This window comes from Delphinapterus leucas, chromosome 9 (assembly GCF_059928025.1).
Source record: "Delphinapterus leucas isolate spDelLeu-1000000601 "Yukka" chromosome 9, BTC_Dleu_Yukka2, whole genome shotgun sequence".
Lineage (NCBI taxonomy): Eukaryota > Metazoa > Chordata > Mammalia > Artiodactyla > Monodontidae > Delphinapterus > Delphinapterus leucas.
This window is the reverse complement of record NC_143137.1, coordinates 97,348,412-97,376,347: the sequence shown is the minus strand read 5'-3', so window position 1 is coordinate 97,376,347 and position 27,936 is coordinate 97,348,412. Positions and strand designations below refer to the sequence as shown.

General features: G+C 52.8%; 1 protein-coding gene across 1 annotated transcript in view; it reads right to left on the bottom strand.

Annotated features, from left to right (window-relative positions):
• Positions 1-4,553: 4,553 nt before the first annotated feature.
• ADCY1 (adenylate cyclase 1) overlaps positions 4,554-27,936 on the bottom strand; it is a 117,598-nt gene continuing 94,215 nt past the window's right edge. The window contains exons 15-20 of the mRNA XM_022593147.2: positions 20,556-20,672; positions 19,694-19,840; positions 18,966-19,064; positions 14,086-14,200; positions 11,904-12,028; positions 4,554-7,140 (exon numbers count right to left, since the gene is read on the bottom strand). Coding sequence (XP_022448855.2) covers positions 6,802-7,140; positions 11,904-12,028; positions 14,086-14,200; positions 18,966-19,064; positions 19,694-19,840; positions 20,556-20,672 — 942 coding nt within the window. The 3' untranslated portion in view covers positions 4,554-6,801. The remainder of the gene's footprint in view (positions 7,141-11,903; positions 12,029-14,085; positions 14,201-18,965; positions 19,065-19,693; positions 19,841-20,555; positions 20,673-27,936) is intronic.

Here is a 27,936-nt window from a genome sequence, read left to right as displayed (position 1 = left end):
TCTAGAATCCAACCCATCTGAAGATGAGCTGCCAGGAACCACGGGAGCCAGAGCCTGGGAGAGGCGGGGACACCTGTGCAGGGTGGCTGCCAATCCTTCACCATCCGTCGTGGTCCCTGTCTCGCCTTCTGCGTATTCTCAGTGAAACCTGCTGTTGGGCGTCCTCTGATCCCCAGGAAGGAACACTGACCGCCTACACCACGCCATAGCGTGACAAGGACATCGGAGGACTCTGACCAGGAGCTGGGGACTGGGTTGGCTCCTTGTAAGTGGAGAAGCGTGTGCAGTTTGGGGGCACCCGGGGGCCCCGGTTCTCCCCCTGGCTGATGTCAGAGAGGCCTTACAGAAAGAGACAGGACAACTGTCCTCACTGAGGGACAGTCTGTGTTTTCTAAGACACGATGGCAGGTGGTTCTACAGGACATAGTTTTAGGATAGAAAGGATGACAAGACAAGGCAGGGATTCTTCAGGCCCAACACTGTTAAGTCTCTGCCGGGGATCAGCTGTTAAAGCAGAGGCAGGGCTTAGCGGAGAGACAGGCACTGTTTTACCGTCCCGACGTGAGGCCCAGGTGAGGACATCTCTGTGCCTGGGCACATCCAAGGGATGGGCTGTGGGGCAAACCCGCTGCCTGGGGGCCTGCTTGGCTACTCAGACCCAGCCAGCGAGGCACCACCACTACTTGTGTGTGCGTGAGCTAAGGGCTCCATCCAAACCAAAACAACTTTGCCGATTTCAGTTAGTTAAGAGGTGCCAAATAGAATGGGAAACCAGGGGCTTGGAATGGACGGGAACAGGATGAATCCTGGTCCTGCCACACAGTGCTGTGTGACTTTGTCCAAGTCTGTAACCTCTCTGAGCCTCAGATTCCTCATCGACAACATGCGGAGCATAACCACGCCTCCCTCTGCAGAATGTTTGGAGGCAAGGGGGCGGGAGAAGCACAGGAGAGGTGTACTTGCCGAGCAAGATACGGGTCTTAGTCATGATCATTCCCTTAGTTTGTAGTCACACGAAAAGTCCACCAGAGACGTAGTTTAACTATACAGGAGAGCGACCCAGCCTTTCCCAGTGTTTATTAGTGTAGGACACACTGAATCCGGGGAAGTGCAGGAATTTCACAAAGGAATGAAGAATTATATCTACACGGATAGCCACCATCAAGGGCTGAAGAAACTGAGCTTGCTGTAATCACGGGAGACCAGGGGGCTGCCACTGGGGTCAGTTGTCTGATTCCCAAGGTGTTTTTCCAGCCAGTTGTGACCCACACCCCCGAAGACCACCTGTCTATTGTTTTCTCTTCCCACGGCACAGCCCAGAGACTGAAGCCAGGCCTGCAAGTGGCTCCCCGGGTAACTGGTGGGGGGGCGGCGGGCTGTCGGCTCCTCCCTCCAGAATTCCTGCACCAAAAACCAACCTGCAGCACTCCCCGCAGGCCTCAGTGTACACGGGAACCCCAAACACAACAGAAATAAAACGACCACACAAACAACAGAAAACGGGATCAGCTCCGTGCCCTGACATCCCTGGACTTTGTACTGATACTGTGGAGCGATTCCAGGAAGGAGGGGAGGGAGGAAGGAAGACTTTCTTATTCTCTAGTGGTTCTCTAGTACTTGTAGACGGAGGCCTGGGCACCACGTGGACGCCGGCGGGGGTCAAGGCTGCCTCTGTGTCTGGCCGAGAAGCTGCTGCCCCTGCCCCTGCCCCTGCCCTTACTCCTCCTTTTAAGGTCAGGATTTCTAGAGGAAACAGAGCTGGGTCGGGGCACTCAGGGGCGGTTTCCCCCGATGCCCTGGGGGGTAGCCATCTGTCTGTATCCCTAGTTCATTTGTTTCTTATATGAATCCATCCTAACCCTAGGAATAATTGATTTTAATTTTGCTTACGCCATGCCATGCAAACACAACACACACACACACACACACACACACACACACACACACACACACACAAACTTGGATTAAGCCTGGCCTCTGGCAGAAAAGTTATTTTTTATCTTAGTGAACAGATGTGTTATATTTTCAGGGAAATTAAGGAATACGAATGTCTGTTCCACTGCCGTAAAGTCAAGTTGTTTAGGGAGGTCTAGCCCCAAATGGGGCACCTGAAATTGGGTTTGTTAATTTTACGAAATGGAGAATGGAGAAGACAGATTTCCTCATCCCACCACAGCACCTGTCTCCAGTACAGGTCTCCAGTTTGTGCACAGACAGGAGACAAAGAAAAACTCCCCAAATCCTTTCCAAAGCCTCCTGTGGCTTCTTGGAGGTGAGGGGTCCCCAGGAGCTCCCCTGTGTGCCGGCTGTCTGGGGTGCACCCGCACGGCCCCTGACCCGAGACTGAAATCTAGGTCAGGTTGCGGCAGCTTGGTCCGTAGCTGGCTTAACTGGCCACCCTGCTGGCCATGCCTACCCCAGCCCTGGCCACTGGGGTGCCCACTGCATCCTACTCTCCCACCCACACTGTCTCCCAGGCACGGGGCCTGCCTGTGGTTCCTGGCTGTCAGTCCACACAGAATCAAGGATGTCCTCCCACTTTGGGGGACCCGGGGCTGGGGGACAACTGCCTGGCAGCACTCCCGAGGTGGTCACCCACGCAGGCCTCGGACACCAGCCCCAAGCTCCTGAATCCATCCTGGGGAAACGCACAACTCCACTCCCCGCACGGCCCACTTGGCCAACCCTTGGGCACCCGGCCTGGCCTTCGCTCGTGACACATGTCATGAGACAATGGGCCCTGTGTCAGCAGAGTCCCTCAGGTAAAGCCCATCTCCTTGTCGTCTCCCAAACTCAGTGTGGAGGCCCGAGCCACCACGACTGGCCTCCCAACACCCAGGCGTGGGCCCCCAGTCCCGCCTGCTGGCCTCTGGGCCTGGCAGCGCAGCCCCCAGCAGACCCTGAATCTGATTGAGACCCACCCCCAGCCTAAGGTCCTGCGAAGGCAGATGCAAACCCAGGACGCTGTATGAAGAAACGGCACGTCTTTCATCATACACTACAGAACCGGGAGTATTGACTGAAAACGGGAAACGGCTCGCACAGACTTCCAACTTCCAAAGCAAACTGCAGCTGTGGGGGGGGGGGATGTCCGGGCCCAGGGATACGGTCGTGTCCTCCACCTGCCAGTCGGCCACAGCTCACCCCTCATTTACTTCACCAAAGCAAATATTTTGAAACCAATTTCCTCTATGGAGTCTGGATTTGGGGGTCATTTTTGTTGTTGTTTTTCATTGAAGCCATTACAAAACCAAGGGCAAGTCAGTTTCCGGGGGGGGGGGGGCTAGTTATACACAACCAATAGGTCTGCACACTCGAGAATGACAAGTGTGACAGCAGGTCTGTGATACACCGGTAAGAGAACTGCTGGATGCAGGGCACACGCGTGTGGACCTGCATTTCCCGTGCGGTGCACGCACACTTAGGCAGCGCTTGCCTGACGAGTCACGCATGGGTGTCCCGGGCAGGGCCTGCCACGTGGGGAGAGACCTGCAGGACCCCGAGACTCAGGGGATCACAGAACATGCTTTGCAGAAGGGCGGGCACACCCTGGAAATGAGACGGGTCCACTTGCCGGGGAGGAAACCTAGACACAGCTGACAGGCCAACCCAGCCCTTCCTTCCCGAGTGGCAGGTTAAAGCGGGGATTCAAATATTATATCTAGGTAGCTACTGGGACGATGGTGCAGTGTTCCTATGGGGGGAGACAAAGTGAGGTGTCCCCGAAGGCTGGCGAGATCCTGTCCGAGCCTGCACGTCAGCCCGGATTTGGGGGTGTCAGCCCCCCAACAGTGTGCTCTTGAATTTGGGGAAACTTGTACACATGGCTTGTCTCTGAATCACCAATCTGCTTTGGACCAGACCTGTCTGTACAGTTTAGAGTTATTGCTTCTAGTGACAGAAGGTATCGGAAGCCCTGACGGCTTTGGAGTCCAATAAACACGGCAGGCTCGGGGTGTCTGGGTCTGGGGGGCGTGGGGTCTACCCTGCAAGACACAGACCTTGGAGTGGACCAGCCCAGGGTCAGGGGCCGTGGAAGCGTTTGGCAGTTCGGGGCTGCGTTCTAATCTACTGAGGTCAGGCACAAGAGACATGCGAGGGTCTCGAAGGGACACATGGATGGGGTCATTCCAAAGGGCAGCAGCAGCCTGGCCAAGCAGGGGCGATGCATTAGGAACCTCGCGCATCGGCTAAAGTGTGCTGTTCACACGGGGTGTCGGGCTTACCTTCATTTTGGTCAGAATGGAATAGGCAGACCGGTGCGCTATTTACAGAGCATCTTAGAAGAAATAATTTAGAGAGAATCCTACTTGGAAGGCTCTAACATTTGTACATCAATATTGTACAAGGTTAAAAATAAATAAGGCAATATCATACAGTCTTATCACAAATAAAAAGGAAGTCACTGACCAAAGCCCGGGGGCATCGTGGCTGAGCGCGGCCCCTGCGCCCCCAGGAAGCAGGTAGGGTTCGGAACTGCTGATGGTGGAGGAGGCTCTGCTCATCGCAGGGGGGACCTCGCCGTTTCAGAACAGCCGAGGCCCCGATGGCTTCCCGCGGCTGCGGTCACAGCTGGCCACGTGTTCCGTGGCTTTGCCAACACTCCTTAGGGGGGGTGGGGGGGTGGTCCCGCAGCTCTGTGGACCTGAGGTCCCAGCACAGCGAGTCTGGGTTCTCATCCCGGGGCTCAGGGTCCACCTCGCTCAGGGTGATGTGAATTCAGCGCCTGTAGCTGTGGGATCGACAACCCGCTTCCTCACTGGTTGATGGCTAGGGCGTCCTCACCTTCGACCGGCTGCGGGTCCCGCATCTTTAAACAGCAACCTCGTGCTTCGAATCTTCCCGACTGCCCTGGCCTCCGTGTCCACTTCTAAGGGGCCACGTGGTCGCATTGGTCACACTGAGTTAACTCAGAGGGCCCAGGATCCTCTCCTCAGCTGCTGCCCCAAGCCCTGAATTCCCTCTGCAAAGCCCCCTTTGCCATGTGACAGAGCATATTCGCAGGGTCAGGATCCCCTGTGCTGTCCACCCCCCTCCCGCCCTGCCCTGGGGTGGAAGCTCGGCCATGGGGAGCAGGTGGGCAGCAGGGCCCTGGCCAGGGTCTCAGCCCCGCAACTGGACACAGGTGTGCATACCTGCACAGGCCGTGTGCTCAGAGGGCTCTGGAGATGACTCAGCTTGTGCTCTGTCTGTAAGGGGGGGAGGGGGGAGGAAACTCAGCTCTCACCCAGGGCACATCTGAGGAAAGACTGTCCACCTGCCCGCCTCTGTCACTGGCCCGTCCACATGGGCTAAGTGGCCGGCCCTGTCAGCTACACCCACACAGCCACGAGTCATACACCCACAACGGAGGCAGCCCGGGGGACGCCACTAGCCACCCCCATGGGGCTCAGTCCAGAGTGAGCCCCTGTCCCAATTCTGAAAAGTCAGGACCCCCAAGGAGAGCGGTGTGGAATGGGACCCTCAGGCCTGCTGACTCTGCCGAGCAGGGCTCCCCTGCAACCCACAGAACCCTCCGGGCTGCTGTCGGAGCTTGGGTCTCTGCATGGCCATCCCCCTACTGACTTGCCTGCCCAGAAGGTTCCCTCCAGTTTCAAGCTGCCCTCCTCCCTGCAGTCGAGAGCTGAGGTCTCCACGTCCAGCTATTTCTGGCCAGTCTCTTCCCACTGGCCCTCCCAGATCCCTGCCCATGCCCAGGAGCCCATCCCAGCACGGCCGCATTCTTCATCTCCATGGCAACTGCAGAGATGCCTAGGTAGGAGATTCCCAGACTTGCACAGAATTACTTGCAGTCACTTTCCCTGCAAACCGGAGCAGGGACATCTGTACTGACAGCAATAAACTAACTCCAATCTCCACGTCCAAGGGACTGGTTCCGCCCGAGAAACGCCTTCCATCCAGGAAGCGTTCTCATGGTTGTGAGGTCCACTTGTTTTCAAAATCAACAAAGCCTTGCACTGCTGTTCAGCGTACGGGAACCCAAGATGCCATGGCAGAAGAGGTAAGAAATGACACCAACCACCTTCTCTCCTTTGAACAAACACAGTGACGTGGGCAGGAAAGGGAACGTCCAGGTTTTACAGGAGCCAATATGCTCAGCAGGGCAGGTGGAGAGCGCACAGGTGGAACAGGAACTATGCTGGTCACAGAGATGTGGCTGCAGGGTCCCCCAAGAATTCCAGAAGACCTGCCTCTGGCTCTTAACAAAAACCCAATCTTGAAGAAAGCCAGCGGCCACCACCATCCATGCAGTGGGACTTCTCAGTTCTTCCCAAACCGTCCACCGAAGGCCTGCCCAGCTCTGGCTCTGGCCAAGAGAGTCCTGACTCTTACTCTGGGCTCTGCAGGCCACCGCCCAGGGCTGGAGCCGCCCTCACGGGACCCACACAGCTGGGCTGATGCCGATCCGTCTCAGGGCACACACGAGCTGGGCACCCCAGTCACTCTGCCAGCCAGACCTCCAAGGCTCTCGCTGTAGCCTGCAGCCCTGGTGGACGTCCTGACGGTCCCGACGGTCCCGACGTCCAAAGCTCACCCAGCCAACCTCCCTCGGCCACCGAGAAGAGGACGGAGCAAACAAAGACACTGCTAAAGCCTCGGCGTCTGCGCAGTCTGGGTTCTCCCCTCACCCGAGTCACTGCCCAGCTGCTTCTGGTCATGCCTGGACAGTCCCCCTTCCCCAGCCCGGCCACTGGTTCCCGGCCCTGCTCTGCTGGCCGGGCTGGTCCCTGCGGGAGCCCCGAGGCCACCAACGCCCCGAGCATTTGTGCGCTGTGCCCCCAGCGGCCCGCGTGGGCTCCGCTAAGCCTCCTTCCCAGCTGCTCCGGGGGGCAGGTGGTGGCCTGGGGGGCAGGGGGCAAGCCCCGAGCCCTGCAGAGCCCCCGGCCCGGCTCTGACAGGGAGGCCGGCCGCAGGGGGCACCGGGGGGTGGCCCGTGGCCAGTCTGGTCTGGAGGCCGGCTCTCCCGTAAGGACACATTTTCCGCTCTGAGTTCACGGACCTGTTTTGGGAGCCGCTTCCGTCGGTCCTGCCTTCCAGGAAGTATGTCAGCATCTCGCCCTTGCCCTTGACGCTGACTTTGCCTCGGCACACGAAGCGGTAGCGGCCCCGCCGCAACAGCCTGTGCACCTCCTCCGTGACCTACAGCGGAGAAAGGCGGGCGTCACTCTTGGCCAACGGGGAGCCCACGAGAGGGTCCCTCCCCGGCCTGCACTGACCACCCGATCGCCCGGCCTCTGGCTTCCCCAGGTCGGCCGGCAAGTCGGGTCCTGTGCCCCTCCTATGGTCACTCGGCGAGAAGGACGTGATCCTGCAGAGAAAGCAGGGGCCTCAACGGGGCCCTAGACAAGCAGGAGAGGACAGCGTTCGCCATGGGGGGTGCCCAGAGTGGGTGGGCGGGCTGGACAGGGCCCACACGGACCCGGTCCTAGGGGCTGGGGTGTGAGCTCCATGATCACCCCAAGCCCTAGCCAGATGCCTGGACACCGGGCTCCGGCTGTGCCGCCGGGGCCCTCGGGACGCTGTAGCCCCACACGTCTTCAAGAGTCTGGGACCGGCAGGTAGCAGCTCAGCTGGAAGGGGACAGCACCAGCTCCCATCCCCGTGGCTGGCACGGAACCCTCAGGGCCCCGGTGGGCTCACACCAACCTGCCAGGGACCCCTGGGGCCTCTGTGGGCCAACAGCACGAGAGGGCCGAGGGTACGTTCTCCCAGGGACAACAGGGGTGTGACTTAACTTTCCTGATGCTCAGGTCCCGGGCAAGGGTTTAGCCAAAAGAATTCCTGCCTCACAGAGTTATGAAAAAGGTAAAGGGCAAGAAAGCACTTTCTAATAAGGTTCTGTAAACAGAAGAGGACACGATCATTTGGATTCTCCTCACTTGACACTGAAGGGGGAGACCACCTCTCTCCCCGTCACCCCGACTCCCAGCTGCTGCTCTGAAAATCCCCCCTCCCCCACCCCATGTAGTCACCCACCTCTGGCATCTTTATTTAAAACGACTCAGCCCACCCTGAGGCCAGAGTCTCGCATCCCCAGGGTGTCAGTCCCCAGCAGAGCTGGGCAGAGGGGCTGCTCTCTTCCCCACCGGCTTCGCTGGAACCCTGAACCCACCCCCTCCTCCCAACGCGGCTCTCACCCTCGCTAACCGTCGGCCTGCTTCTCGCGTGCGACGGTAAAGGACCTGGTCTGTCTCACCACAACTTACCAAGGCTCCTGGTGTTCATAAGTGCTCACTGAATGAAAGAATAAAGGGACCAATGGAAGGAAGGGAGGGAGGGAGGTAACCAAGGCCTGCCAGAAACCTGCCCGCAGTTCAGGAAACAAAAATGACCACGGAACATCACAACCGGCACAGCTCCCGGGACAGTGAAATCTGCCGGTGGATCTGCAAGTGCTGGGAGGGGGTCCCTCAGCTCCCCTCATGGGACAAACAAGCAAAACTGGCTGATCCAGTGTAGACAGAGGGCATGGAACAGAGTGTGCTCAGCCCACAAAAAGTGGCCAAGGATGTATCGTTCCCCTTAATCAATTAACTCCGCCAGTTTCTGTGGCTTTTCATCAGCAAGGCACTGGCTGGTGCTCGCGCGGGGGGCAGGGGGCTGCCGGGTGTTCTGCAGAAAGTTCCGCGGCCCCTCACCAGGGCTGCCGCCACCCACCCACCAGGATGGAGAACGGCAGGTGGGTGCCTGAGGCCTAGACCCTCACCAGGTCGGCTGCATCTCTCGGCCCTGGGAGCAGATCAGGTGGTCCCTCCCAGACCTTGTAAACGAGAAGCATGCCGTCCACTTACAAGAAGAGTCCCTTGGTCAGCTTGATGATGACTGTTACATTCACAAAGACTTGGACGGTCAAGAAAAAGTGGGGAGTGCTGAAACTCCCCAGAGTGCTGGCTGGTTGGTGGCCCCAAAGCTGCCAAAGACCTCGATCCAAGGCCACACAAGGGCCAGAGCCACACGGCCTCACTCAGGTCCCCAGCAGGGCTCAGTGCACCCCAAAGTCCTTCACGGAATTGAGCCACAGACTGGCCGGTTACACAGGGGAGATGCCACTGTCACAAAGGTCACCACTCAGATGTGGCCTCTGAGACACAAGGTGATCTCAGAGGCTTGCTATTGCGATCAAAGGCTCCATTGTGCTCTTTCCTTTCATGACTGAACCAACCCACAATTCATCTGTTCAAAGAGATCTGGCCTTCCTAGAACCCTGACGTCCAGCTTAAGGCCCAAGATACACATTGACAAAAATCTCTGAGTCTTATCCTTACGTGAGCTCTTTCCTCTCACTGCATTCTCTTGTCTTATGAAGAATGAGAGGTAACAAAATATTCAGATCATCGCACAAAGTAATGCTGGAGGCGAAGATGACCCACCAGCACGTGCAGTAAAGCCGAGGTCTGAAGGCAGGTGGGCTCGGGCCTGGGCGTCCTTCCGGGCCGCTTGGGAGCTCGGGCTGCACGCCGCCCCTGTGCATCTCTCAGCCTTGACATTCTAGCCAGGAAGTCCCAGGCTGTGAATCAGGGTTGTGTATGACATCACCGTGGGGGGCCCAGAAAGGGTCCAGGTCAGGGGCTCAGAGACACGAGGTCCCCAAGAGGCCGAGAGGGAGTCCCCTGTGAAGTCTGATTCTCAGCCACCTGCGTGAGAATCCCTGTGTCTCTGAAGAGGTGGGCTGGGAGCTCTCTCTAGAGTTCCCTGTGAGGCCCGGCCAGCAGTGGGGGGTATCTGCAGCCACACCGACCTCGCTCTGCCTGAGAGACGGTGCTGGGCTCCCACGGAGACACTTCCCGGGAAGCACCTGCTTGGTCCTCAAGTTGATGGCCAAGGTGGAACCTGGGTATCGTCACGGTCAACCTTCTCTTGGCCGCGTACACCTTGGGAAACGGGGCTCTGGGATGCCCCGGGGACTTTAGTCTGCTCAGAACCCTCTTGTCTGCCTCTCCTGGGACAGCAGGCGTGAGGAGGGGTCCCCTTTTCAGGAATTTTGACACAGAAGAAAGAAGGATCCCAGCTGAGGACTAAGGGATGAGCATTTGGGCAGGTGATATCTGATTAGATATTATCCTCAGGAAACAGTTAAGACACCTCTTTGCAAACCTTCATCATTAATATGTGAGTCTCTTGTTCACCTTCTTCAGAAGAACCAAAGGTTTAACCTGGGCTGGCAAAGGGAAGGGATCTTTCCTGGGCTGTGACCAAGAACACCTACGAGAACCATACAACAGTGGAGCATAAGTGTTTCTCCCTTTAAACTGGGATGACGAGCATGATGGGCTGGAGGGAAAGAGCCTTCGGCCAAGGGGGTGGCCAAGCGGCCAGGTCAGGTCACGTGGGCCGCCAGATGGAGGGACTGCAGGTCTTACCCAGGTTGACAAATGTCACCAGAGCCCTGCTTTTGTCCTGCCCTGTCCCAAGTGCATGGGGTGCTGCCACCCGAGCCTAAGGGCGGGAGGGGAGGGGCCTGGTCTGCTAAGACCTCCTGCGATGCGGGCCCTCCAGGAGGTCCGGGCCGAGGGACTTTGCCCTGCGGGAGTCCAGACACAGATATCGCCGGGCAGCCCAGCAGCCGGCAGAGGATGGATGGCGTGCCAGAGTCCCTGCCATGGCAAACAGCCCTCACAGGAGGCCGGAGGGAGCAGGGACAGTTCTGAGCAGAGGGGTGGCCGACGCAGATCGGATGTTACAAACTTAGAGATGTGATGTTGGACTGGACAGAAGCCAGGCTGGAGAGTGGAGGGGGCTCCCGCCAGGTGTCCCCTGGGGCATGACCAGCTCCTGGGGAAGGCTGCGAGAAACATAGGTAAAAGATCCTCTTAGAAAAGGAACACGGTGTCCTGGGATGGACGGCAGTATGACAACGTGGACGCACTTAACGCCCCTGAGCTGTGCACTTAAAAACAGCTAAGATGGTCCGCTTTACGATATGTGTATTCCACCGCCGTGAGAAGAGTTTAAGGGAAAGAATGCAGAGGTGCAGAGATGCTGCATGCAGATCCCGCCTGTGTTCCGAGCAGGAGAGCCCCAGGAAGATTTTGGTGCCTGTCTTTTAAGCTGACGGATCCAAGGGACCCACCAAGGTACCTGTCCGAGGGTTAGCACCCGATGAATGCAGGCGGGGGCCCCGGGAACTGAACAGGTATGACACGAGAGGGCCCCAGGCGGGCAACCTTCTCATTGGAACCGCATCCTGCAGAGGCCGCGCCCCAGTGCCTCTCTCAAAACCTGGGGTGAATGCACGTGTCTCGCAGGGTCTACGGAGGACCGAGTGAGACTTTGTGATCAAGTAAAGGACCAGTGCTAACTGGCTGCCGGGTGGTGGCTACCTCAAGGCCAGGCCACAGCAGGAGAGCAGTGGCCCTAGTCACCCAGCGCTGCGTTCTCTGCCCCATCCATCCGGGCCCCCAGAGGCCAACTGAAGCCACACACGGGGGACAGGCTCCTTCCCTCTGTGTGACCCACGCTTGCGTGTTTGTTCCAAGGGAAATCCCGAGAGCGGAACCACACGACCACATACCACAAAGCGCAGGGGCCACTGTCTCTCACACCTTCAGTGCCAGCCAGTGCCAGAGCACCTGCTTCGCATCCCAAGTGAGCGCCCGCAGGTCCTCAGGTCAGGGGGGCCCACAGCACCTGCCCTTCAAACGGTGAGGCAGCCCCTTCCCTTCTAGGGAGCCATCACTCACCATCCCCATCTCTGCGCCTGGCCACACAGAGGCCAACCTCCAAGGCTGCAGACACACTGAGCCTCGCGGCTCTGTGTCCCTACCCAGAAAAGGCAGACCGGGACGGGAGGACGCAGGCTGCGGGGCTGGGCGGCCGCCCCCGCCCGACTCTTGCCCCTTCCACCTCAGCCTCCCGCTGGCAGGATGGGCACCTGTGCCTCGGGGGCTTCCGAGTGAACTGACCTGGATTCTGCCCTGGACGCCGGTGCTGTCCATCCGACTGGCCACATTGACCGTATTTCCCCAGATGTCGTACTGCGGCCTGCGAGCCCCGATCACTCCAGCCACCACGGGGCCAACATTGATGCCTGGAGACAGTCGCGCGGGGTGTCAGTGGGGAGGCCTCCGAAGAGAGGAGCAGCCCCGTGTAAGGTCATGGATTCCTGGGGTCACGCAGTGCAACGCCCCTCCCCAAAGCAGGGACCCCAGAGCATCGCCGAGAGGCAGCTCCTGGGCTCTGCTTGCATGCCACACCATCAGGAAGCAGCCCTGATCCAGGAAAAAGTCCCGTTTCCTGGAACGGCGACCCTGTGCCGAGCCTTGCGGATCGGAAGGCTGACCATTCAGGCTGTGGGCCACAGCGTGTCCCTCCACCCCCAGCTCCCTCTCCCAGAAAGGACAGTGGCTCGACTGGTCCCCTGGATGAGGGATCCCCTCAGCTCCTCTGGGTGTCGGGCCCAGAACTACGTATTTTCAGGGCGCCCTTGTCTTTATGTGGCACAGGGTCCAACTGGCCTGGACAGTGACACAGGCCCAAGTAGCCCCAGTCGCCCCTGCAGCCAGGTCTGGGCTGACACCACAGCATACCTTCTGACTCAGTACTCTGTGTTGATTTTCCGGAGCTTAGCCAAGCGCGTTAATGACGTTTCAGACGCTGGCCTAGTCAACCCCCCAAAGCCGGGGCAGTGGGTGCTAACATCTCTGGGCGGAGGTAGGGGTGGAACTGGATGGGCTGAGCTGGGAGCCTCAGGCTAGGTGGATGTGGGAGCCCAGGAAGGAGCCCCAAAGGGGCCACTTCCAGATGGCTGGTGGGACCTGGGGAACCCCTTCTACCACCCCGGATGCCCCAGTCCATGTGGACGAGACTGAGCCAGGATGCAGCCTCCTGTGTGACCGGCCATCCAGGCACAGAGGTGCGACTGGCCTATGGGTCCTCAGTAGGAGAGTAAGAAACAGAATTTCCCTGATGGACCCTTACGTCTATTAACCCAAGCCCACGGCCCCAGAGGAGAACTGGACCCTGGGGGTGAGGCGCAGAGGGTGCTCTGGCCCTACCTCCAGCACGTCCCTCGGGCCGGGCACCAGGGCTAAGTCAGCACTGTGTTTAAGCACATCAGAACTCTACCCACTCTGGAGGCTACCACCCCTTATGCTCAAGCCCAGCTCTAAGTGCTGTTCTTTAAGGCCACTAGACATCTGAACTGTAAAACCACCACAAATATCCTGTTAACTATATCGTGGACTAGTAGGTAATGGGGGGGGGAGAAAGGGGGGAGGGAGGGAGGGAGGGAAGGAGGGAGGAAGGAAGGAGAAAAGGAGAAAGAAAGAAAGAGAGAGAGAGGGAGGGAGGGAGGGAAAGAAAGAAAGAGAGAGAGAGAGGGAAAGAAGAAAGGAAGGCAGGAAGGAAGGAGGGAGGGAGGGAAGGAAGGAGAGAGAGAGAGAAAGAAAGAAAGAAAGAAAGAACGAAAGAAAGAAGGAAAGAAAGAAAGAAAGAAAGAAAGAAAGAAAGAAAGGAAGGAAGGAAGGAAGGAAGGAAGGACAGAAAGGAAGACAGGCAGAGAGAGAGAGAAAGAAAGACATCTCTTGTTTAACTATATCCTCGACTAATACAAATTTTTCTGGTAAACCTGTATTCCCAGAAAAAAGTGAATTTAAGACTGAAAACAGAAACCCTACAAGTCTGATAAGAGCTAGAGCGGAGCTTGGACTCCGGGTGGTTCCCCTCTTCACTCGCAGGCAAGGCAGGGAACCCAGGAGGACCAAAGACCCAGCCTGAGCCTGCACCCTGGGCTTCTGCACAGCCATGGCCCCAATGTTTCCGGCCTGTGGACAGGGGCACCTTCCTCCAGCTAAGTGTGGACTCAGAGGTGTAGCTGAGAGTCTCTAAGACAATCTTCTCCTGCGTTTCCTAAGCTGCACAATGACTCTTCCAGGTCCTCAGTCACTGATAACCAGCTCTGAGGTGGACCCAGCTGTCCCTGCGTCCCATGCACTCCTCTGGGTGGTGCCATCCTCCTTCCTGTGAGACAAGGGGGCCTGGACCGATGACCCCCGCTCCCAGGGGACAGCTCAGGCCACCAGCTCCCGGGGCCAGTGCAGGAAGGGTGAGCTGGCCCGAATGATGGGACAGCTCGCAGCCACGTACCAACACGGAGCACGAAGTCGTTGTAAGACTGGTAGTTGATCTCATCCAGGACGTCGAACATCTCGATGGCAAAATCCGCCAATGTGCTGAGGTGGGAGGAGATGGACTTCTTAGCCTGGACATGAGCAGACACGGGTTATGTTTGACGGGTGCAAGGGCAGAGGGGCCAGGGACACTCAGCCAGTGACCTGCAGGGGTGGGCGGACCAGGCTGTACCCCTCACAGGATCAGGAACTTGACCCCCACGTCAACCATGCAGCAGCCCCACTGGCTGGGCCTGGGGCTGAGTGGGTGGCACCCTACAGCTGCCCTAGTGTGTGTTTATCATCCCATTCTACAGGTAAGAGACTGAAACAGAGCAGGAATATTATTGCCCAAGGCTCCCAGCTCCTGAGGGCAGAGACTGAGGCCATCTGAGCCCAGGCAGAGCCCTTCCGCAGGAATGGGGGCAGGGGGGAACCCTGTGGTGGGAGACCAGATGTCCCACTGCTCAGACAAGGCTGCCACCAGCCCATTGGAAACAAGCAAAGTAAGGTGAGTAGAGGGGGTCTGAGTCAACTGCTCACACGTCAGAGAGCAGTTCCAGCCCTCCTTCCTCACACTGATTCCGTCTCTTCCATCGTGTTGTGTTGACAGATCCTCTCTTTTGCGAAAACACAACTGTAAATTTTTTTCTTTTTCTAATGATATCAAGGTGACTTGCTCTTATTGTTTTAGGAATATTTTCATAGTCCTCAAAGTTGGGGAATTAATGCTTTTTTTAAAAAAAAAATTAACTGACAATTTTTTTAAGAACAGTTTTAGGTTTACTGGTAAATTGAGCAGGTAAGTGTAGGGAGTTCCCATATACTACCACCGTACCACCCCTCACACGTACAGAGTGTCCCCTATTATTAACATCTTGCTTTAGGGTATGGTATATTTGTTACCACTGAACAAACCTACGTTGATTCATTATTATTAACTAAAGTCCACAGTTTACGTTAGGGTTCACTCTGTGTGCTGTGTGTTCTATGCGTTTTAAAAAATGCAGAATTTCATGTATCCATAATTGTAGTAGAATACAGAATAGTTTCACCGTCCTCTAAATCCCCCACCTATTCCCTCAAAGCCTGGAAACTATTATTTACTGTCTCCATAGTTTTGCCTTTTCCAGAATATCATATAGCTGGAATCACAAAATATGTAGCTTTTCCCGATTGGCTTCTTTCACTTAATGATATGCATTTAAGGTTCCTCCATGTCTTTTCATGCTTTGATAGCTCATTTCTTTTTAGTGCTAAATGATATTCCATTGTATGGCTATATTACAGATTATTTATTCATTCACCTATTGAAGGACACCCTGGTTGCTTTCAAGGTTTGCAATTATGAATAAATCTGCTATGAACATCCTTGGGCAGGATTTTGTGTGGACATAAGTTTTCAACTCTTGTGGATAAGTAACAAGGAGAGTGATTGCTGGATCATATGGTAAGAGCATATTTAGTTCTGTACGAACTCAAACTGTCTTCCAAAGTGGCTGCACCATTTTGCATCCCCTCCAGCAATGAGTGAGGGTTCCTACGGCTCCACATCGTCACCAGCATGTGGCAGTGTCCGTGTTCTGGATTTTGGCCACTCTAATGAGTGTGAAATTGTATCTCGTTTTAATTTGCATTTCCCTGATGACATATGATATGGAGCATCTTGTCATATGCTTTATTTGCCATCTGTATATCTTCTTTGGTAAAGTGTCTGTTCCCATCTTTTGATGGAACACTTTTTGACTGGGCTATTTGTCTTCTTAATTGTAAGAGTTCTTTGTATATTTTGGGTACAAAGCCTTTATCAGATAGGTGGTTTGCAAAGATTGTCTCCAAGTGTATGGATTGTCTTTTCATTATAGTATTTTCCACCAGTAGAATTTTAAAATTTTAATTAAGTCCAATCTAACAGTGTTTTCTTTCACGGATCATGCTTTTGATACTGTATGTAAAAACTCATCACCAAACCCAAGGTTACCTAGATTTTCTCCTGTGTTATCTTCCAGATGTTTTATAGTGTTGCATGTCACATTTAGGCCTATGATACATTTTGAGTTAATTTTTGTGAACAGTGTAAGGTCTGTGTCTAGATTCATTTAAAAAATATAATTTAGATAGATAGATATTCAACTTTTCTAGCAACATTTGTTGAAGACTATGTTTGCTCCATTTGTCAAAGATCAGTTGACGATATTTATGTAGATCTATTTCCGGGCTCTCTATTCTGTTCCACTGGTTTATTTGACTACCTCCCTTTTGCCAAAACCATACTGTATTGATTACTGCAGCTCTATGGCAAGTCTTGATTTCTGGTGGTGTCAGTCCTCTAACTTTGTCCTGCTTCTGCTATGTTGTGTTGACTACCCTCAGTCTTTTGTCTTTCCATGTAAACTTAGGATCAGTTGGTCAATGTCACATAATAACTTGCTGCACTTTTCATCAGGACTGCATTAAATCTACAGATCAAGTGGGAATCTGACATCTTAATGATACTGAGTTTTCCTATGCAGAAATATGGAGTATCTCTTGACTTATTTAGATCTTTGATCTAAATAAGCACTGGGCCCAGTGCTTTCTGTTTTGGAAGGTTATTAATTACTGGTTCAATTTTTAATATAGATATGGACCTACCCAGATTATCTATTTTTCTTATGTGAGTTTTAGCAGATTGCATCTTTCAAAGAATTGGTCCATTTCAGCTAAGTTACCAAATTTGTGGGTACATAGTTATACTTTTATACCAGTTGGAAATAGTAACTTTTAAAATGTTTGATTTTATAATTGTCTGTAGTTAAGATACAGAGATAAAATAGAAATTTCTATGTTGATTTTATATCCAGCAAGTTTGGTAAAGTCACTTAAAAATTCTATCAGCTTATATGTAAACATTTTAGCACTGTATATTCTAAACATGCGAGCAATTTGAGAATGATGGTTTTGTTCCTACTTTTGCAATTCATAACTCTTCTGTTTACTTTTCTTCCCTTATTGGACTGGCCAGGACCTCCAGTGTAGCACCACAGAGTTGTCCACAATATACTTTAACATCTTTTTTTTTTTTTTTTTTTTTGCGCTACGCGGGCCTCTCACTGCTGTGGCCTCTCCCGTTGTGGAGCACAGGCTCCGGACGCGCAGGCTCAGCGGCCATGGCTCACGGGCCCAGCCGCTCTGCGGCATGTGGGATCTTCCCAGACCGGGGCACGACCCGCGTCCCCTGCATCGGCAGGCGGACTCTCAACCACTGCGCCACCAGGGAAGCCCCTTAACATCTTTTAAATGTCCATTGGTTCAGTGGAAATGGCCCTTCTTTTGTTTCTAATATTAGTAATTTGTGTCTTCTCCCTTTTTCTTGGTTAGCATGGCTAGAGATTATCAATTTTATTGATCTTTTCAAAGAGCCAACTTTTGGTTTCATTGATTTTCTGATTTCTTGTCTTTGATTTCATTGATTTGTGCTCTGATATTTAATATTTCTTTTATTCTGTTGCTTTAGGTTTATACTGCTCTACTTTCTCTACTTTTCTAAGGTGGAAGCTTATTGATTTTGGATTGGTCTTCTTTTCTAATGTATGAATTCAATGACATAAATTTCTCTCTAAGCACTGCTTTTCCTGCACCCCACAAATTTTGATAAGTTATATTTTTATTTTCATTTAGTTCAAAATATTTTTCAACTTCTCTTGAGATTTCTTTTTTTTTTAATTTCTCCTTTGTATCACTTAGAAGTGTACTGCTTCATCTCCAAATATTTTGGAATTTTCCAATTATCTCCTAGCAATAGATTTCTACTTTAATTCCACTCTAGTCTAAGAATATAATTTGCATTATTTCAATTATTTTAAATTTATTAAGCTGTGTTTTATGGCCCAGAATGTGGCCTATCTTGGTAAATGCCCCATGTGAGCTTCAAAAGAAGTATATTCTGCTGTCCTTGGATGAAGTAGTCTATAGATGTTAATTACATCCAGGTGATTGACGATGCTGTTCAGTTCAGCTCTCTTTACAGATTTCCAGCCAGCTGGATCTACAGATTACTGAGAGCAGGGTAATGAAGTCTCCAACAAAAATAGTGGATTCATCTACTTCTCCTTGCAGTTCTATCAGTTTTCGCCCCCTGTTGTTAAGTGCATAAATATCAAAGATTGTTACGTATTCTTGGAGAATTAACTCCTTTATAATGTACCTCTTCATCCCTGATAATTTCCCTTGATCTGTAATTTGCTTTGTCTGAAATTAAGATAGCTACTTGAGCTTTTAACCGTGCTAGCATGGTATCTCTTTCTACATCCTTTTATTTTTTAATGTATCTGTGACTTTATATTTAAAGTGTGTTTCTTGCAGAAAACCTAGCTGGGTCTTGTTTTTTAGTTTCTGCTTTTTAATTGGTGTATTTAGGCCATTCACATTTATGGTGATTATTGATATAGTTAGATTAGCATCTACCATATATATAACTGCTTTCTATTCATGACACTTTTTTTTTTTTTTTTTTTTTTTTTACATCTTCCTCTCTTTTTCTGTCTTTTTTATAGGGGCAACCTGAGGACTTTATTCACAATCCTGAACTGGGAAAGGGGAACACTCAGTGGTGCCAGGCTGCCAGGACGGGGCCCGGGTGGTAGGGAGGGGGCAGGGCTGGAGGTAGTTCCTGCGCCCAGCCTTCCATGTTGACCTTCCCCAGAAGGTCAACACGGAACTGGCCACTGACAAGACAGCCTGCAGGCTGCTGCCCTAATCCAGTGCAGAGGGCAAACTGAGGCCCACAGTGGGGGGCCTGCCCATGGTCCCTGAGCAGCTGGGGGCAGAGCCGGGGCCCAGCCCCTGAGCAGGGCCCACCTGTCGACCTGTGCTCACCTTGGTCCCGGCCGTGGGCGCCAGCCCCACGGCAGCCATGTAGGTGCTTCCGATGGTCTTGATCTTCTCCAGGTCCTTGTAAAAGTCTCTGTCCATGAGCTTTGTTTGAAACACAAAACTGTTAAACGTTACATAACATCTTATAAAAGTCACGGTGGCGCACGGCCGCCAGGAGCAACCGCAGACAGGTACGTTCTGGAAAGCAGCGTGTCTTCTTCATGTAGGCATGAGACAAGTTCTGGGGCTGAACTGAGAGGCGCAGGCCTCAGGGGCTCCAGCAAAGGTACTTAAAAGAGGCGCCAAGGAGGAGCCATACAGAATACACCCCCGGCCTCCAGCAGCTGAGCTCACAACCACCCAGGGGGCAGACGGGCCCCAGGGAGGGAAGCAGAACTGGCACAGACTGGAAGCCTGGCTCTGGAGGGTGCAGAGGTGCCTGCCCACCCCCCCCCCCACCTGCAGGTGAAGCCTCCCACCTGAGCTCGACATTCACAAGGCAGGGCACAGACGCCAGCACCCGCCCTCCCCATATCCTAAGGCCAATTTCCTTCCTCAACTGTTACGGTTGGTTGGGATTCCCAAGGAGACAAAAGGTACGTGCTCCCCCTGGCCCCGTGCCATCCACAGAGCACGCACTACATCGGTGGACACAATTCAGGACTCGGTTGGAGGAGGGGCACCAGGATGGCCCAGGCCCAAGGGGGTCAGGACTGTGGGGCGGCCCTTACCTCATCAAAGTCGGCGATGATCTCGTTGAGGAGGCGCAGACACTCCACGCCCATGTTGTTGCCATCCAGCTCGATGTAGAAGTCGTTGAAGTTGGGGATGGAGGCGAACATGACCCCCACCTGCGAGTACGACTGGTAGTACAGGTCCTGGGGGGGGTCAAAGGTTGGGTCAGGCACTGAAGAGGCAGGCAGAGCAGCACTGAGGGCTGGCACTGGGAGCAGGGCCCGTGGACCAGTCCTGAGGCGTGGCTGCCAGAATGTGCCGGCACCCCGTGCCACACGAGGAGGGGACTCGGAGGATCTAGGCCCACACGAGGTAAGTCAGCTCACAGGTGGGTGCAGAGCCCCCAGCCCAGCGGGATGAAAACATGAGCCCTGGAGCTATTTCAGGCCAAAGCTAGTGAAGCTAAGCCTGGGGGTTTGTGCCTTTAGGACCTAAAAGCCCAGCCTGAGCCTCTTTATTGTTGAGTCGGCTTTCGTAAGCCCTGCCCTATGCTGACTGGGTGATCCCAGAGCTTTACTGCAGTAGGTCGCAGCCACTAGGACGTTCTGAGCAACCCAGACAGCTCTGAGCACAGAGAAGGGAGTGAACCGCCAGCCCTATGGGTGGGTGCGGCAGTTTCTAGGGGGCCACCCAGGACGTGCAGGCCTTGAAACGGCGCTTCCCAACCTCGTGTGCAGTTTACTGAAGCCCACTCGCCTTCCCTGTGGGGACAGTGGATGCTGTGCTCTCTCCCAGGATCAAAGGGGAGGGCACGCTAGCTCTGGGCACCTGTCACCCCCATGGCCCAGGGCCCTCAGATGGTCTAGTTCCCACCCTGCCCTTGGGGTGGCCGAGGGGCCTCTCCACCTCGGTGCTCACCATGTTGCGGGGGTTGGACATGAGGAAGTGCTGGGCGACGTGGGCCGGCAGGAGGTTGAAGAGAATCCTCTTGTTGTCCAGCTTCACCCTCTCCATGTCGTCCCTCTCCTCCTCTGCCTGCAGAGTGGTCCTCCGTTAGCCACTGGCCCGCCCACTCACGCTTCCCTGCTCGCTCGACTACCCGCCTGGACCAGACTCTGGACGCTCTTCCCCAATGGGCCCTGACGTCGGGGCATCCACGCTCATCTCTGCATCGTCCAGTTCGAGCAAGAGCCCTGCTTAGTCAGTTTAACCGGACGCCCCACCCTTGACCTCTGATCACCCCGGATATCTGACCGCGTTCCTCATCTCCGAGCCCTGCCAGGTGATGTCGGATCACCTTGGCCTGCTCTCAGCAGGGATCCTGTTAGGTCAGTTTAGCCGGAAGCCCCCTCACGCCGGATGCCTCCTTTGGGAGTTTCCCATCCACCGCCCCCCACCCTGCCCCTTGGCTACAAAGCCCCACTTGCCCGCCCTCTATTTTGAGTTGAGCCCGCTCTCTCTTCCGCTGCAGTGCTTGGTCCCTACGCCTGACGCAACACTCCCAAAAAATGTCTGCCTTACCCTTTTTAATGAGAGCTCTGAATCATTACACCTGTAACGCATGCTTCCTTCTGCTATCCAAGCTAAATGCCAAGTATGCCAATGGTCTCCACCAGGCTCATCTCCACGCCCCCTCCAGGTAGTGACTAGATCAACATTAGGGGCTCAGAGGATCCACGCAATTCTGGACTAGTCACCACCCGGTTCAGCTAGAGCTTCCAAAGGACAGACAATAAGGGGCCTGGCCCCAATTTCCAGGGTCTACCCCCAGCCATCTTCTGGGAACCAGAGGCCTGAAGCAGCCCTCTGTGGGGCACGTGCCCACTCCCAGGACACACCAGGCCTCCAGCAGCCTCCAATGTGCCTCCAGAGCATTGCCGGCCTCACTGGGAATGCCCGAAGCCAGCGGTGGACCCTCCCTAAGCTCCTGTGTCCTCTAGAATCTCCTGGGTTTCAGCAGGACTCACAAGTCTCTGGGCGCTGAGAAAAGCAGAAAGCTGCAGGGGCCGGGGGGGCAGACCCAGTGGAGCAGAGGGTAGAAGCCAGCGGGTCCAACTGGGGGACGCGGCCAAGCAGATGGCAGGTGCGGTACGGGTCCCAGCTGGCTGGCCTCTTAGCTCCAGGGCCCTGAGAGACTAATGCAACCAGTGGTGATGGCCCCACTCACTGGCCACCATGAGGGCTCAAGAGGTGATGCTGGCAAAGTGCTGAGGGCAGCCTAAGGTCAGGTGCCAGCCCTCAGAAATGGAGGCCACCGGATCACTGTGGGTCACTGTCCCCCACTTCCACATCTGGCACCTGGCCGTAGCCAGGGAAGGAGCTCAACTGGGGGGACGTTACATCAGCATTACAGGGGCAACAAGCTCTTGAATGCAGTGACAATGTCACAGGCATGCCGTGTTGATGGCCTGCGGCCGCCACCAAAACCCACACCATGGAGGGCAGCACACCCTGGTTCAAGTGGCCGGGTACAGAGCTCCAATTACCTCGTCATAAAATGAAACACCCATTCATAGAGGCACCATTCCTACCTATCAAGGGGTTAGGAGGGCGTGTGCTAGCTCGTAAGCCTTGAAGAGTGTCACCTATTTCCGGTGTTGTTATAATAACAGTTGAAGTGGTCGGCTACACGCTGCTGGATTTCATGCAGTGATTCCATCAGGTAAAAGCAACCATGAGACCCCCAAAGGTGGATGTGAGGATGCCTCAGGCCACAGCTGCCAGGAGGAAGGGGGCCCAGCCAGGAGTCCCAGGCCTCCTCTAGGGCGTTTTCTGGGAAAACACGATGTGTGGTCCACAGGAGCCGTCAGTTAGCAACGAGGCTGATGCACGACAGGTTTCATCCTGCCCCTTAAAGCGGGTAGCCATGCTGCAGGTAAGGACAGGAGAAGGCGCCCAGGAGCCCCAGGATCCGGCTCAGACAAGCATGGACCCTGCAGACAGGGCTGTGGCTGTGGACAGCGGCTGAGATGGGTATCAGCAGACACAGCCGTGTGGGGAAGAAAGGCCTCACAAGGGAAACGGGAACCTCTCCTAAGACACATATAATTAATTTCCTGTTAACACGTGTGCACTGACACACAAAAGAAAGTTTCTTGAAAGATGAGGTAAAGAGAAAGTAAATAATATTTTTTAACTAACGGGTGTTTAGAAATTTATTAATGGCACAAAAATTTTTGCTCTCTCCAAACTATTAACATTAACAGTATTTTAATGAATGCAGTGTAACTGAATATGTTTCAACTTTTTAAAAAATTTTGATTGATCACTTTGTGTGTTGAAAAGCTTTCGTTCTAATTTCGGTTTATTTCAATTTATTTACAGCTAACTCAGATTTATGGGTTATCAGATTAGCTCTCTTTCTAAATAATCAACTACTTTTTAATCCATCCACGGATGTGAACGTTTTTGTTGAAATCTGACTGATAAATGTCTATCTTCTTACAAACTAAGCAGAAGAAGTTGGATCGTTATATTTTTCACAAATAAGATAAAAATCCACTGAAGTTCTCTTTTTTTGTAAGACTTTCCAACCAGCCAGGAAGTATTGGTAAGAAAGAGCTGTGGGTAATACACATTATTCCTGTAAACAAAATCACACGACAGAGACACACCCAACATCCATTTTCAAAATGTTTTCTCGGGCTTCCCTGGTGGCGCAGTGGTTGAGAGTCCGCCTGCCGACGCAGGGGACACGGGTTCGTGCCCCGGTCTGGGAAGATCCCACATGCCGCGGAGCGGCTGGGCCCGTGAGCCATGGCCGCTGAGCCTGCGCGTCCGGAGCCTGTGCTCCGCAACGGGAGAGGCCACAGCAGTGAGAGGCCCGCGTACCGCCAAAAAAAAAAAAAAAAAGTTTTTTCTACAGCATAGTTTCCTTAGTTATCAAAGAGGAAGAGGAGGGGGGATAAATTAGGAGTTTGGGATTAACATATACACAGTACTATATATAAAATAGATAACCAACCTGAAACTAATACAACATGGTAAATCAACTATACTTCAACAAAAAAATTAAAAATTAAAGAATTAAATTAAAAAAGCACGTTCCTTCTCACGTGTCAAAAATCTGACCCCTGACTCTATAGGACAGATTATGGGAGCTTACCTTCCAGAAATTAATTACCAGGGGACACTTACAGACAGCTACACGGCATCTCAGAAGGGCATCCAGCCTGGGATCACTATCTTTTGGTAAACAGAACAGAGCAAAGCAAAAAATAGCACAACCTGACAACTCCCGGCAGATGACCGGTGAGCCGCTGTGCCCTGTGACTCTCGGTGTGACCCCTATGAGGTGCTGCGAAGCTTTCGGTCTAACCAGCCGAACAAGCAGACCCTGACCCAGCAGCTGGAGTTAAGGACAGCTCGCTAAAAATGAGCAGTTGAGTGACGGTGGCACCGGCCTCGCTATGCCTGGGCAGTGATGTCCCTGCCTGTGTCCTAGAAGTGACATCTGGCCAGAGTGAGATCAACCCAGCCAGCTTATTCTTCAACGAGGAAAGCATGTTTCTTAATTTTCAGATTCGCTCAACTATAAACAGAACTTCTGATGTTGTTACACAGTGTTCCGCAGAGAAACAGAAACAATAGGGCAGATATAGATATACAGGAAGAGATTTATGAGGAGGAGTTGGCTCTCGTGATTATGGAGGCTGAGAAGTCCCAGCATCTGCTGTCTGCAAACTGGAGACCCAGAAGACCTGGTGGTGTAACTCCTGAAGGTCTGAGAACCGGGGTGCTGAGGGCAGAGACGATGTCCCAGATCGTGCAGTCAGGCGAGAGGGGCTCCATTTCTCCCTTCCTCCACCTTTCTGCTCTATTCAGGCCTCCCTCAATGGATTGGATGAGGCCCACCACATTAGGAGGGGGAATCTGTTCTACTGAACCCAATTCAAATGCTAATCTCATCTAGAGATACCCTTCCAGACGTACGCAGAAAAACCTTTGGCCAAATAACTAGGCACCTCGTGATCCAGCCAAGTTCACACATAAGCTAACCATCATGATGTCTTCTTCCAAAACCCCACTGTGCTATCTCACTTGCCTTCTGGGGTACACACACCTCCTCTTCGGGACACCCAGGCTCTGAGAACCACCTCCTCCTGGGGAAGCACCGAAAGGGAAAGGGCCTTTCCAAAGCACACAGAGAAGCTGAGACAGAGGGTCATCAGTCCCCAGGTGAGAAGGACTTCATCTCTAACTCTTGAACTGAATCATTCCTAGTTGCCTCCCTTTTATAATTTAGTCTCACTTGAGGAAAAGGCACTCTGTGAGACACGTGCATCAACAACTGCATCAGCTGGGCAGGTGATCAATGATGGTGCTTGTCTCCATAGAGAGCGGCTGCCCTGCAGAGGGGACAAGTGTGGAGATTCAGGGTGGACCAGGCTGGTCAGGCCACACGGGGCACAGGCATCCAGAGGAGCCCCCAACCCACTGTCAAGAGGGTGAAACACGAGGGGAGGTGGGGTCAGAGGAACAGAGATAAAGATGATAGCAGACTTATCGTTAAAAGCAATGCCAGACGAAAGGTGGCGGAACATCTTTAACACACTGAGCAGAAAAAAAAGATCATGAACGCAGAATCCTATACCCAGCAAAAGTATCTTTCAACCACAAAGGCAAAATGAAGAGTCTTTCAGACACGCAAGAGGTGAAAGAATTCATCACCAACAGACTTGCAAGAAACATTAAAGTGGGTCCTTCAGGCAGAAGGAAGATGACAACAGACAGAAGCCTGGATCTGCACAGAGGAATGAAAAGCACCAGAAATCATAACTATGTAAGTAAACAAAAAATACTCTTTCTCATTATAACATATCTTTAAAATAGACTTTAATGTTTATGATGGAAATAATAATATATTTGGGGGGTTATAATATACGTACAAATAAAATCTATGATGATGTCAATGGCAAAATCCCTAGGATGGAAGAAACCGATGTACATACTGTTGTTATGGTTCTTATACTATATGTGAGGTCGTATAATACCACTTGAAGACAAGCTACGCTAAGTATCCATTAAAAAAATACAACAAAGAGTTAGAGCTAATAAGAAAAGAGGGAGATCAAGTGGAATAATAGAAATATTTAATTAACCTAAAATAGAAAAAGAGGAAAATGAAAGCAAAGCACAGATGGGACAAACAGAAAACAGCAACATGGAAGATTAAAGATTAAAATCCAACCACATCCATAATCACACTAATTGTAAATGGAACAGCTCGATTAAAAGGCAAGATCCAATTGTATGTATGTTGCTTATATGAAATCCACTTTAAATAAAAAGATACAAATAGGTTAAAAGTAAAATGATGGAAAAACATATAACAAGAGAGCTGGATTACCTTTTTAATATCAGACAAAGCAGACTGCAGAGCCAAGCATATCACCTGGAAAAAGAAGGTCTTTTTTTTAGGGATCGATATTTATTTGGAGTTTTTGGTTTTAGCCCACAGGTATACAATAGCGTCTTTTTTTTTTTTTTTTTTTTTTTGCGGTATGCAGGCCTCTCACTGTTGTGGCCTCTCCCGTTGCGGAGCACAGGCTCCGGAAGCGCAGGCCCAGCGGCCATGGCTCACGGGCCCAGCTGCTCCGCGGCATGTGGGATCTTCCCGGACCGGGGCACGAACCCGTGTGCCCTGCATCGGCAGGCAGACTCTCAACCACTGCGCCACCAGGGAAGCCCGAAGAGCGTCTTTTTGTTGATCAGAGGAAAAAGGTTTCAATTTATCAAGAGGACATAATCCTAAATATTTATGCACCTAATAACAGATCATCAAAATACATAAAACAAAAACTGATAGAACTGCAACAAGTTCTATCCACAGTTGTAGTTAGAAATTCCAACACCATTCTCTCAAAACTTGATAGAATGACTAGAGAGAAAATCAGAACCTGACTTAACTGACATATATAAAACACCATCCAACAGCAACAGAACCTCTCCCTGGCTAACTCCTCCAAAATCTCCAAGACTCTATCAGGTGTTATCTTTATAGGCTCATGTCACCAACTTGGGGGCCCGGTCAGGCCGTGGGCCTGTCACACGTGTGGAGAAAGGAGGTCTGGGAAGTGACTGGAGAAGGAGCTGCAGCAGGCCTCAGCTCAGCCCAGCCACTGGGAACTCCACGTCTGAGCTCCCCCCGGCTACCGAGTGCTGAGAATGGCCGCTGCACAAGTGGGAATTACCGTCGGAATAGGCACTCATTGTAGAGAGAGAAATTTTTATCATAATCAAAATTATAAGTGTCATCACGATTATCTTATCATATCATATCATTATATTATTTTTTTCAAAGAAAAAAAATCACTGGAGCAAAGGCATTCCGATAGTTCCAGGTTAAGAGGTTGAGGAAGTCGTCAGGAAGGAAAAGCCCATCTGTTTATTTAGGTTTATAGAACAAGCTGGGTCTCAATAAATAATTAACCCACTGAGTCTTTGGTCTGGCAATTTTGCAACAGTTCGAGGCACTCTGATGTGCCTCTGCACGACATGCTGAAATATCCAGGGGGCAAATGGGCAAAGTCTAGAAATTTCCTTGTTTTGCTGCGTTTACAGGAAAGCAAGGCGTTTCTCGTTACACATCGTTAGAAAAATATGTCAGTGTGTTCCATGTAGGCAACCCTTCCCCCATGACAACAGAGGTTCTCTCCTGCACCAGACTCCCTGGAAAGCGCTCTTCACGGTGGGGCCGGGTGTGCAAGGGGTGTCGCTGGCAGAGGACCCCAGGACAGGGTCAACCACTGGACTTAGTTAACATTTAAGGGGACACCAATGCCAAGAACAGCTCTTGCCAATCCAGATGAGAGAACCTGCCTGCCTGCCTGGGGGAAGGGGTCCCCGGCTGGGGGAGCCGACAGCCAGGGCCTCAATCCCACTCTCTGAGCGTGAGGTCCAGAACGGGCACCCAGTCAACGAGTGGGAAACCCCATCTCCCACACCCCCAAGCCGGTCCAGCTCTTCCTGGCTCATCCTAAGCCCGTTCTTCTCTAGCTCTGAGTAGCTACTCATAACTGAAAGATCTTAAACCAGAGGGCCCAGCGGACGGCGAGTAGACACATCTCGGGGACCAGCCTGCCCGGTCACCCTGGATACCCGGCCGGAGCCGGACGGACCAAGTTCAGCGGTACAGCCCACCACGAAGAGGCCGTCCTCCCTTACCTGGCGCGGCTTTGGCAAACTGCAGCAGCCTCATGCCCTTTCCAGGAATGGTGTGCGCCGGCCTCTTCCCCTGGCGTCTGTGCTGACCCAGGACCCACCCAGAGGGCTCTACCTACAGGCCCCCTTCCCGCTG